The sequence below is a fragment of the Lissotriton vulgaris genome, chromosome 3_1 (assembly GCF_964263255.1).
Source record: "Lissotriton vulgaris chromosome 3_1, aLisVul1.2, whole genome shotgun sequence".
Lineage (NCBI taxonomy): Eukaryota > Metazoa > Chordata > Amphibia > Caudata > Salamandridae > Lissotriton > Lissotriton vulgaris.
This window is the reverse complement of record NC_141689.1, coordinates 296,061,187-296,073,707: the sequence shown is the minus strand read 5'-3', so window position 1 is coordinate 296,073,707 and position 12,521 is coordinate 296,061,187. Positions and strand designations below refer to the sequence as shown.

Here is a 12,521-nt window from a genome sequence, read left to right as displayed (position 1 = left end):
GCAGCTACCAGTGTCGTCCCTAGGGTGCCCCCAGACGAGATATGTTTAGAGCTTTCCATCCCTGACTGCCACACTACCTTTATGCCATCTCGTCTGTGTAGTGCGTCACTTCTTTACAAGCTCCACTGTTACTGGGTTCAGAGAGGAACTACTGAGTCATCCAGACGTTGGAAAAATCTGAAGTTTTACTCTTTGTTTTTAAATCCAAACTTGGCCATGTAAAAAAGGTTCAAACTGCAATACCTCATTTTAATCTTATTATTTCTGATCAAACTCAAGAAGCAGAGTGTTATTTTTTCTTTGCGGCTATGGTATTTTATTTTATGCAGAGTATGCCTGAAAGTAATTTTTCTACTTGTGCTTCCTTCTACACAAGGAAGCAAGAAAGTGCGTTGGTCCATTAACGTGTAACAGTTTGAAAACTTGTGCTCTGGATAGTTATGCATAAATCATTGCTTTGCACATGCATTAATTTGTTAGTGTTGCATCCTCAATACTATTTAATTAACAATGACATCAATAGATTATTGAATACACCCTTTTACACATTGATCACAAAATCTTCAGAGATAAGCGACATTTGCCAATGCAAGTGAGAAAAGATCACCAACTCTTTTCCATTGATGGTAATCTGTGTTTGTTATGCTAGCGTATAAATACTGTTTGTCTGTAGCCAGTCAATACCCTGAAGTCAGAAGGCTGCTGGGATGACCCACAAAGTTGGTGCTTGTAGCTGGTATCAGTTGTGATCTGCAAGTTGAAATTCCATAAGTTCCATCCAGCCATCTATACTCTTGAGTTCGGTAGACCAAATACCGGGCAGCGGTAATTCCTGAAATTTAAGGGGCAAAAGTGCGAAGTAAAGCACTAGGTAAAAAGAAGATCATTATGATAAAAATTAATATTTTCAGCAAGCGCCTTACCATCTAAGCAACATTGGCTGTATCTCTCATCTTCAAGCCCCATGCAATGCCATACTAGGAGAGATAGCAAGGACCAGGTATTGTACATAGATCATTGTGCTGTGTGGGGTTAAACCAGATCCGATATCTGAAGCCACCTTGTGATGCAGAGGGCCGAAGAGCTTGTTCGTGAGGCATTACGCTACACTTTTGCTTCGCCTTACACACGTTTTACATTGCTTGGTACAGAGAGAAAATTTAAATTTCCCAAAAATGCTCAATGGTGGAATGCAGGGATTAGAACCCAGGTCTTTAGGTCTAAAGGTAGCAATGTAGCACCTACACCACATCTCCTCATAGAACTAATAACATAACTCCATGTAATCGTATATCTCCCTCTAAAATTTCAATTTCAGACTGTACACCAGGAGCCTCTAAAATAAGAAGATCAGCAACGTGGCAGAGGTAGTAAGATGTTAAAAAAGCGAAGGACTAAACAAATCCACAATAAGGCAGGTGAAATGTAGTATGAAGCATCTGATGGAGACTACTAGCCGCAGATTCCTTAACGTAGAATTATCCCCAGGCGTGAGATTGGATCTGGAAAATTTTCTTTGCCACAGCATCTCTGCGCGCCGGGGGGCGGTGCCCCGTGACTCCGCCCTGATGTCTGCGGGTGTGACGTCAGCGAGGTCATATGAGGCCCACCCCGGCACGTTGACGTCAGTTTTTCCTTTTTTCCGCGTGCAACGCGGATCCGGATCGTGTCCTGACCTCTTTTCAGGCTTTCTTTTCACGCTTTTGCGTTTTGGAACAGTGTGCGAATGCCTACGGGTTTCAAGATGTGCACGTCAGATGTTGGCGACAGACCCTCACCCTGTATGTATGTGTGTTTGGGAGAGCACCATGTCTCTATGGACTGTGACGCTTGTCAGCACTTCAAACCGAAGTCCCGGCGGGAGCGCCAGATGAAATTGCTGATGGCCCGCTTATCCAGGTCGCTCTCGCACCCTACTCTGAAGCCAGGAGCTTCTGATTCCAACTGCAGCATCGCCCCTTGCCACGGCCCCAAGGGCGTTGCTTGCTCGCTGGTAGGTCCTGCTGCCTGTCTCCGAGGCCTTGTCCTCGTTCGGCAGAGGGCACGGGTTCCCCTCGGGATGTGCGCCGTCGCCACCCTACCCGCCCTTCCCTGGTGTTGGAGCGACTAGGTTCAAAATGGAAGCCTATGCTACGGCTCTGCAGGCTTCTTTGGCCCTCCGCAGAGCCCTTGCCCTGCACAGTGCCTTCCGCGTAGTCGCCGGCGGCTTCGACCCCGGGGCCGAAGAGTTCGGCTTCATGTTGTGGGGGTGTGGTGTCATCGAGGACCCTCTCTTTCGCAGCTTGCTATTGGTGGCTCTGCCAGCTTCCCCGCCTTCCCCGGAGGCCTCCAGGTCCCCCACTCGTCCGCGGATCCTCCACTATTCAGGGGCTGGTTGTTTATTCCTCCAGCTGGACTCGGAGATGGACAGCTTAGTTTACAGCCGTCATCCACGGAGGAATTGCTTACTCCCCCGTGGCGCCCTACGGAGGCGAGTGTAGCCTTTGTTCGGACCATTTCCGCGACCGCTGGAATTTTGAAGATGGGTGACCCTGTAACCCCATTCCCTACGGACCAGCAGTTGGATGTTCTCCACCGGGGCTCTGGTGGACGGGAGCTGCTTCTTCCATTCGAAGCTTCGCTCCACAATTCTCTTCTAGGGGCCGGGGTCGTCCTGCCACGAGTGACCCGGTGCCTTAGCTGCTCCTATACCACCACCGTCCTGCTCTGCACGATCCAGTCTGCGTTTCTTTCCACCCTCCTACCCAGGGCCCTCTTCTGCAAACTGCTTTTCCTTCCTTGCCTTCAGTGTTTCCTCCATCGCGGGAGGCCTGGTGGTTGAATTCATGGGAGCGTAACATCTTCGATTCCACCAGTGCTGCTTTGCGAGCGCTAAACACACTTTGTGTGTTGGCCAGGGCTACCTCCAGCCTGTGGGATTCTGTGGAGTCCCTTCAGTCTCGCATCTTCCAGAAGGTGCCCGCGCTGATATACAGCACCATGTGTTGGATGGTCGGGAGTTGGCCGCGTTTATTCTCCGTGCGGCCTTGGACGTTGCTGATGCTCTCAGACGTGCTTTGGCCAGCTCTGTGGCTCAGTTGCCATGCTTGGTTGCAGAATGGCGTTTTTCCTGAGCATTTTAGGGAGCGGCTGGTTGACCTGCCTTTTGATTGATTTCTTTTTATTTAACACCCACACAGACTCCGCCATTCAACGGCTCCTTGCGGGGCTCATTCCTCCTCCATCTCGGTAAGGTTGGTTTATTGATCCTCCGGGGCTTGATGGGAGGCGTTATCCACCTTTTTTCTGGAGTCTAGTGTTTTGATTGGCCGGTCTGTGTTTTCTGTGTGGTTTGATATGCCTTCGGGGTCCTCAGGTTGGCCCCTCTGTACTGTTGGCTGCTGGTTCAGCCCTTTTGGCGTTTGTGTATTTTTTGGCTGCCTAATAGGCCGCCTGTGGTACTAACCGCTGGTCCTTTATGTTCTTGTCCTCTGCTGCGGGATATTTTCCCTAAGAGGTGTTCCCATGTTTTCTTTGAGACTTTTCATACCCTAAGTAGGGTACGTGTAGCTATTGTATAGCACTGCCCTAAGCTGGGAGGGTGTCGACTCCCTTTTTTTTCGTGTTCCTCGCCTTTCCTGGCATCCCTGTAAACTGCTGGTGCGGTCTCTTTGTCTTTGTCTTGGTACATCTTGCGCTGCCCCAGGTTCTGTCATTCTCAGTATCTGCTTCATCGCCGGACCGGCTTTGGCATGCCATCTACGGCATTGTGTTGTGGTGTTCCCGCCCTTTTTTGTCCAGCGTTTCGGCCTGGTCTTCTGTCTGGTGTTCCGGGGGCTAGGATATCCTAGTCTTTTCCTGTATTCTGGTTGACAACTTAAGTCCGTCCTACATATTCTCCTCTTCTCTTCTGGCTAGTCCCACTTCTTTTCGTGGTTGGTTTCTGTCTGGAACTGTCTTAATTTGGGGTTGTTCTGGATTTCCCTGGCCTTTGCCTTCGTCTTGCGCTCGGCTTGTGTTGGGCGCTTGGCTTCATGGTCTTTGCCAGCTGCCGGCTGCGAGTGCCTGCTCTTTTTGGTCCACTGCTGTGGGCCTTGGCATGTGCCCTGGTGCTCCTGCCTCTTGTTTTGCTGGAGCTTTGCGAGACTGTGTCTTTCTTCTCATGCCTGCCCTTCTTGGCTGTGGAGCCGTTTCTGCCTTGTCCGCTGACTCGAGTCTGATGCCGGTTCAGCTGTCCCCTTCACTGTGTGTGTGTTCTCTTGTGGCGGGCTCTGCCTCCATTTCTACCTCTTCTCCTTGGAGTTTGGGGTGATTCTTTTCTTCCTCTGTACTCCTCTGGCGTTGTCTGTAGCTCCAGGGCTTTCTGGCGGATGTCCCTTGTACCTTGTATGGGCTTGGGGTATTCTGCCCCCCCTCGCCTTGTTCTTGCTTCCTTCTGCTTGGTGGGGGCTGGGCCGCCCTTCTTGTCCCCATTACACATCCCATACTGGAGCCTTGTGTTTCATCCTTAGGCGGAGGTTCTCTCGCAGGCCCTCCTCCCTTCTGAGTATGGCTAGAGTATCTATTCGACTTTAAGGAATCTGTGGCTAGTAGTCTCTGTCAGATGTACGAATTACTTACCTTCGGTAACGATGTATCTGGTAGAGACAATTCTAGCTGCAGATTCCTTCACGTCCCGCCCTTCCTCCCCGTTATGCTAGGACCTTCAGCTTGGTCTTCTGCACTCGCCTACCTCCGGGTGGTCTTGTCTTCTGTGAGTGCCCTCTTTCACTTCTTCCTAGCGGGATGCTTTGTTCTGTTTGTTTGCATCCACTCCTTCCTTTCTGGTAATTGGTCAGTAGGTTCATGTGTACTTCTGCATCCCTACACCCCGGTGTTTCCAGTGTGGGGCCTACTTATAATCTTCTCCCTTTTTCATTGCTTGAAATGTCAGACTTCTCTGCAGTCCTCTGAGTTGGGTCTCTTGGCTGTGCCTCAGCTCCTAGCTCTTTACAGGGGATGTGACTCTCCTTGATGGTGTTGTCTTGGGGTATTTTGTTCTGGACTTCATGTCCTTCACTGTTAATGGTCTGTGGTTGCAGGCTGCTTTTTCATCTGCTGTAACATGTTTCACATGTTTTTTCTGTCTTCAGGGAGGATGTCGTATTTGCTTGCAAGGTTGCTTCCCAGTAGCTGTGCTCTGCTCTTCCCTTCTATGACCTTTGGTGCCACAGTGCCTGGCACTTCCTCGAATGGTGCTGTTCCTCACTATTCGCTTCTTTCCTTTCTGTTTCTCAGATTTTTTTCGCACACTGTTCCCATTTTCTCACAGACACTGTGGCAAATACATTTTTCCAGATCCAGTCTCACGCCTGGGGATAATTCTACGTTAAGGAATCTGCGGCTAGAATTGTCTGTACCAGATACATTGTTACCTAAGGTAAGTAACTCGTTCTGTAAAGCTCCTAGGACCCCCAAGGCTAGCATAGCACTTTACAACCAAGTTTCATTTCTAGGGTAGAATTATTGTTACCATATTTGCAGGAGCTGCTCATATATATATTTTGTACAATAATAAGGCAATCCAGAAATGCATACATTTGTAGTCAACAGCAGTACAACAACAAGGTACATAACGGATATATACTGACTACAGCAGTGCATCATTATGAGGGATGTATGCGTTTGAGGTCATGGCCTGTGCAATAATCGGGCATCTAAAATAAATACACAAGAGCAGACAGCAGCTGTTTTGGCAATGATAAAGAGGATTTGAAGGTACATGAATTTATTATAGGTACAATTTAGTAAGTACATGAATTTGATATAGGTACGATTTAGTAAGTACATGAAGTAGTACAGGAGGCTGACGGTACCCAATCAAGGCCTGTTCAGGGAAACATTATGTATCACAGTAGTACAACCAAAACGAGTTAGCATGCAAAAGTAAGGCATAAGGCTAAAGTAGCATATCTATAGCAAAGTATCATCACAGAATAGTGTAAGAAGGGTTTACTAAATGATAATTTGGTGAGATTTGAAGACTTGATGTGAGGGGTTTAGTACGATCTATGTGGGAAGGGGCATTCTAGATGCTGGGGCATTCTATTGGAGCGTATTCATTTAAGCGTAGATATTTTTGTAAGCTAGGTTTGAGAAGAAGCATGGATTTACATCTTAAGGACATGCATGGGCTATTGAATAAATGTACATGATGGTGGACATTTTAACACACACTAAAAATTACTGATTCGTGTTCTGAATGTGACCATTCACTAAGGTGTAAAGAGCTGTGGTGCAAAGCATACTCTGGGTTGGTACTGGTAAGGTGAACAAGGGTACTCCCTTCTGTACCCATTCATCAATCCATCTGTGCCATTCGAAACCTACAGGAATTCAAAATAGTGATACAAAAACTTGTTTTTCATCTTGAAAAGTGAGCGACTACTCCGGCCACCCTTTCATAAATCTATACAGTCAAGCTCTCCACTCATCTGTCCCCTCAATTGCACATCCATTTTTCCACTCACCATAGCATTTAGTCATCTATTAGACATTGATGATCATTACTGCTGGGACCATTGATGTGTGTTATTATCTGTGGACATTGATGTGTATTACTGCCTTGGGCCATTGAGGCTTGTTGCTGCATTGGGCCATTCAGGCTCATTGCAGTCTGGGATCTTCGTGGATCTTTTCCACCTGTACGCATTTCTGTATGTACTGGCTGACGCTATTTACTTTCATTACTTTTGTTCATTTGGGGTTTGTTACTGCCTGGGGCCATTAAAGGTCATTACTGCCTGTTATTATTCATGCCTTTAGGTTCATTATGTTTGGCTGCCAGTAGTTCTCTGTGGTTACCTGTAAATTCATGCCTAAATGTTATCTCTGTCTGATGCTCTCCATACTAAGGTAAAACCTTTTGGCTTTGTTATCGTTTTTATGTTGAATTTTTTAGATGTTCTTGGGATAGTGATGAGAATTTACAGTAGTGTGGTAATGCATGCGTTTACTTTGTGCAAAGAGTATTCAGTTGAAGCTGCATATTTGTATTAAAATACTTCACGGTTTGATATTTCAGAAGTGCTATAAGTGACACCTTGAGAATTGCTGGAGGGATGCAACATGTAGGATCTGCAGGCGGAGGCTATGAGACTGCGCAGCACTTCTCTGACATCAAAGAACACCTTCATGTGGTAAAACGAGACATTGAGCATTTAGTGCAAAGAAATCAGGTAATCTTTTATTATATATTTTATATTTAACTTCTGCGGTATTTTATAATTTATCTAAATGTGTTCCTTGCAGTCTGAGGGTCATGTGTTACTCTATCAAACATCAGATGTCTTCATTCAAAGTAAATGTTTTCTTATCAGATAAAAACACATGGGAGGGAATCAAATGCATTAAGTTCTGTAAACTAACGGAGGTCTCATCCCCTTATTTTTGTCTGTTGCTAAATTTGGTTTCAACTAATGTTCTTGAATCCAACTGTTAATCTCAATTTAATGCCCTCCTCACCCAGCAGTTTCTGGTAGCACATAAGCTAATATAGGCGTCACTTGGCCAATGTCCCTAGTCTTCCTTAGTGTCTTCAATAGTAGATTTTTACAAAATGTAATGTTATTATACACTGGAGTCTATGTTTCTTAGATCCCTGGTTTACTTCTTCCCTATGAACAGTCAAATCAATCAAATCAAAATTACTTTATTCGGTAACTGATAAAGTTGACCATAAAAGTTCATATACCTAAATCATTACAGTTTAAAATACCAGATCCTACGATCATTAAAAACCATATCAAAAACATTATAAAATAGATTTACGGTATTTAAAAATATGTTTTAAAAATACAGTTACAGAAGCGATAATACATTCATTGTCTAGCGATGGCAGAAAACGAAACGCTGTTTGGCATTGTCTCAGACCTGATCTTTCTAAAACTGGAATAATCAATTTTTCTAGGGTTAGAATATAATTTACAAAAAAACATAGGTAAAGTTGATTGGGTCGAGACATTGGTGCAGGAAAACTCAGGCTTCTATGTAAAATATTCAGTCTCAACCGGGTCAGCAAAAATCTCCAAGTCATTTGTTATCAATGTAATGTAAGATTGAATACCTGTAATTGTATAAATCATAAAATGAGTTTGGTCTGTGGGCTTTTTTGTTTCTATGAATGTTTCTAATTGCACCCAAGTATTGTATACAAATTACGTTAAAATCTTTCCTAGAAACAGTACAGAAGGTTTGCGGTTCACTATAATATTCAGGACGGCCTATTTGGTCAAGAAAATTCTCACAAATGCTAGCCATCTTATCCGCCTGACTCCTTCCAACCCCCGGGCATCTTGTAAAATAAGGTGGTTAAAAGCAGTCTCATCTGAAGTCAAAACTTTGTGCCATAGGAGGATAGGTTGAATCTTAATTAAATCTTCAAAGTATGGCGTACCCAGTTCTTGATGGCATATATAATTTGATGATCTATCTGGGACGCCCAAAAGTGTCCTGAGGAACTTGTTTTCGGCAGATTGCAAAATGTTTACATTTACATAGCCCCATATTCCTGCTCCAGAAGAGGCAATAGTCATGCATTTAGCTCTATAGATCTGTAACATTTCAAAAGGGCAACGTCTACCTAGTTTCCTACAAAATTTTGTCAAGCCATCAGTGATTTGATAAATAAAAGTCTGCTGGCTTTGATCGCCTGAGACCAAAGTACTGAGTTGCCAAATAATATTCCGAGGTAGGAAAAGTTTGTAACGCTATCTATTGGCTTGGATTGTATAAAGAGGGTTTTCCTTTGTAGACCGGCCCCTTAGTTCATAGTGTAAGTTTTCAAACAGTTGATGGTAAGTCCCAAACCTGACATGTAGTTAACAAACGTTTTAACAACGTTCTGCAGTGCAATCGGAGTGTGGGCTATGAGGACCCCATCATCAGCATATATGAATGCTGGTATAGGCCGGGACGAAGCTGCTGGTAAATCCTTACACTCCTTGACCAGGGCAGTTTCAAGGGTATTTATATAAAGTGAGAAGAGGAACGGGGCTAAGATGCACCCTTGTCTTACTCCCCTCGTCAATTTAAAGTGCTTAGTGCACTCCCCCCTCTCCACCTCCCTTACCGAACCCTGGCCCTTGCCCCTGAGTATAACTGCCTTAGGAAAGTGACTATTGGGGCTTCTACTCCTTTATCCTCTAAAACCGACCAAAGCTTCTAATGATTAACGCAGTCTAATTCCGCTGTTAAATCCACAAAAGTTAAATATAAATTTTCCCTTTTGGCGTTAGTATACTTATCTATAAAAATGTGTAGATTTAGGCCCTGTTCAATTGTATCCAAGCCTTTTCGGTAGCCATATTGGAGATCGCTTAAAATAGACTTTTCATCCGCCCAAATATGTAACCTATCTAGCAGGACTCGCCCCGCTATCCTAACTGTGGAGTCCAGCAAGGTAATTGGGTGGTAACAGGCTGGGTTTACCTTATCGCCTTTTTTAAATATGGGCACTATTATGGATTCATACCAGGTGGGTAGTAAGCCTCTTGACCAGCAAGCATTAAAGAACTGCATTAGTAGTGGGGCCCAGAAATCTACATTACATTTAAAAAGATCTACTGGGATCCCATCAGGCCCCACGGCCTTCCCTCCTTGACTTGAGTTTATGGCAGAAGTTACCTCGCTAAGAGTGACATGTATGGTTATGTCGCTTGGAATAAGGGGGTGATCAATTTCTACCTCAGTTGCCGAAATGTCCTGGTCTGTTTGGATCGAATTTCCATATAAGCTTGAGTAATGAGTGATCCAGTCGTGCTCAGTTATTGCTTTCTCTATTATGGCTTTGTCAGTACCAGCCAGGAAGGGGGCATTAACAGCCTTCCAGAAGGCTGATGGATCACGGTTGATCGAAGTCTCATGTAAACCTGCCAAGCATCCTTTTTTAGGACAGACTTTCTTGCCTTAAGTTCCCTCTTCTATTCATGTCTTGCCTTTCTAATCTGGTCTGGATCTTTCACTTTAGCTTTCACTTTAGCATGCAAGGCGTTTTTGAGGTTAGTATGGGCCTTTGTACACTTGTTATCAAACCACCCTTGTTTAATGTTACTATTCATTCTCCCTTTTACGTTTAGGCTTTCTTTTGCAAAATTAGAAATAAATAGAAAATTGTTTACAATTTCTTGGTGTGAAGAGTACTCATCTAAGCAAATTGAAACCTCGTTGAAGCAACCTTTCACCCCTTTCTCCATGAAGAGCCCTGGATGCACTTTTGCCCATTTAAGGGCATAGCCATTTTGTCTGGACAGAGTAATATTTTCCACAGAATGAATTGGGTTGCCATCGGTCTTTTTAGAGTTTTTATGCACCACCATTTCCATGCTGATAGAAAAATGATTGCTTAATGCAATCTCATGTGTTCTAAAATCCTTAATGTAAGTAGCATACTTACATGAAATTAGAATGTAATCTATTATTGTAAAGGTACCTCACCCATTAAATGTCGGACGAAAAGGGGCCAGAAGAGAACATAGGTTATTTGCAAAACCCATATCAAGTTCAAACATAATATTGTTTAGAAGTACTCCTTGCCTAGTATGGGAAAAATGGGGCCTGAACCCTTTTCCTAACCCATGCCACAACCCCCTTCATCAAAGAGAGGGCATAAATACGAGTTGAAATCCCGCCCCCACCGCAGATAACACACACATCTTTAGGTGAACCAGCTTGTAGATTATGCAAATCCCCGTACATATGTCTCATGGTTCCCTCAAGCAATTCAGATGCCACATTATTATAAAAATTCAATACCATAGTACAGAAATCTCTGTCAATATGCATGCTGATGATCTGGAAATGCTTGTCTGAAACATTAAGGACTATCTTTCCAATGTCCTCGAGGTTGGAAACAGAAGTGTTATCTGCGGTGGGGGCGGGATTTCAACTCGTATTTATGCCCTACCTTGGCCCTACCAGATGATGATTGGACGGCTGCAGTATGGAAAGTTTTTGTAGCCCATGATGTGTGTCGCCCAGGTCTCCTGAAGGCTGAAAATATCAAACTTCCTAGTAAAGTCAGTCCATAAGGTATTTGTAACTTTTGAAGTTAACCCTGCCACGTTCCAAAACAGGAACTGGCTGGTGTTCATCTTACCTAGGCCTGGTTTTATTCCCCAATCCTTTAGCCCCTATGGATGGAATTTTAACTATTTGTACGGTGTGGGGGGTGCGATAGACAAGGCCGTCGTGTTCGGTGATCTATCTATGGCAGCCTCCATATCCGTTGTCCCAACTTCAGTATAAAGATTAACGTTGACAATTGTAGGTAAAGGCGCCCATGCCCCACGCTAAGAGTTGACTCCTTTGAATCTAACCTGTCGTGCTGCCTTAAGGTTATCATTTGCTGTCAATTTACTGACTCGAGATTAGCTAGGGTGTCAATACGATTGTGTGTAGGGATATTCAACCAATGCCTATGCTGCATGTTAGACGGGACCTGGAGGGTCGGCCGAGGACAAGGGGAGAGGTCTCCGGGGAGAGCCGTCTCCAGCGATCGTACAGACAAGTAACTTCCCCCCCACAGATAGGCACCACACAAAGATAAGATTTAACGTTCTTTATAAGCAATCTTGAAGTACGGTAGAATGGTACAAGGAGGTCTGGACTCAGGGGTCCCCTCGATTCTAGTCTCTTGGATGGGAAAGGGGGTAGCGGGACAGTCTCATTACCAAACTGGTAGTTGCGATGAGATGATGAGTAGCTCACGTTTTGAAAGGCACTCCCATTCAAGCGAAAAATGGCGATCGAGGAGAGACTGAAGATGGCGTCGGTGTGATCGCTGTGTGAAGCTGTGTTTCCGCGGAGCTCTGACCTCTGGCAGTCATGATGTTTTATGATGCAGATTTGGACACTGCCGCTTATTTGCCCTGGTTAGCATAACTGAATATTATCAGCATCCGGATTTTGCCTAAGAGCCCTGTGAGTTGACAAGTTACAAACAAACAGGCAGCAAGCAAAGTTTGTGGATCGGATGCTCCTTAGCTGCCTGCCTGCCTGCCTGCCTGCCTGCCGGAGCCTGCCGGGGTCTGCCGGGGATTGACACGGACTCGGACAGGTTCAGACTGTTTCAGCCAAGCAAAATAGCAAGCAAGTAACAAGTAACAAGTAAGCCTTGATATGACTCTAATAAGACAATTAGAGAAGACAACTGTGTGAAACTCCGTGGGGGAAAAAGTGCTTTGAAGAGCAGCTTCATCGTAAGCTTCATCGTAAGCTGCTGCCCGCTTGCTTGTCTGCTCGCATATCTGCAGCAGTTAATCACTGACATTTCCATAGCGCTTAAGTATGTTATTAAATGCTTTAACCATTTTTCGCGGTGTATCTGGGCAGGACCTGTGTGTACATGAGACTAAGGTTTGATTTATGGCTCTTTTGCGGCTCACCGTGTTCACACTGCATTCTCACTGCTACATTATTTCTTCCTGCTTCCCGCTTTCAACTCACCGAGGATTTTGGCTTGCATCATCTCCTTTCGTCTGGGAAAAGAAGTGCAGGGGCAGTTA

General features: G+C 44.8%; 1 protein-coding gene across 1 annotated transcript in view; it reads left to right on the top strand.

The window, feature by feature from the left end:
• Positions 1–12,521, top strand: part of LMAN1 (lectin, mannose binding 1) — a 304,017-nt gene that overhangs the window by 200,498 nt on the left and 90,998 nt on the right. Inside the window, exon 11 of the mRNA XM_086960488.1 lies at positions 7,043–7,196. Within this exon, the coding sequence (XP_086816614.1) occupies positions 7,043–7,196 (154 nt within the window). The remainder of the gene's footprint in view (positions 1–7,042; positions 7,197–12,521) is intronic.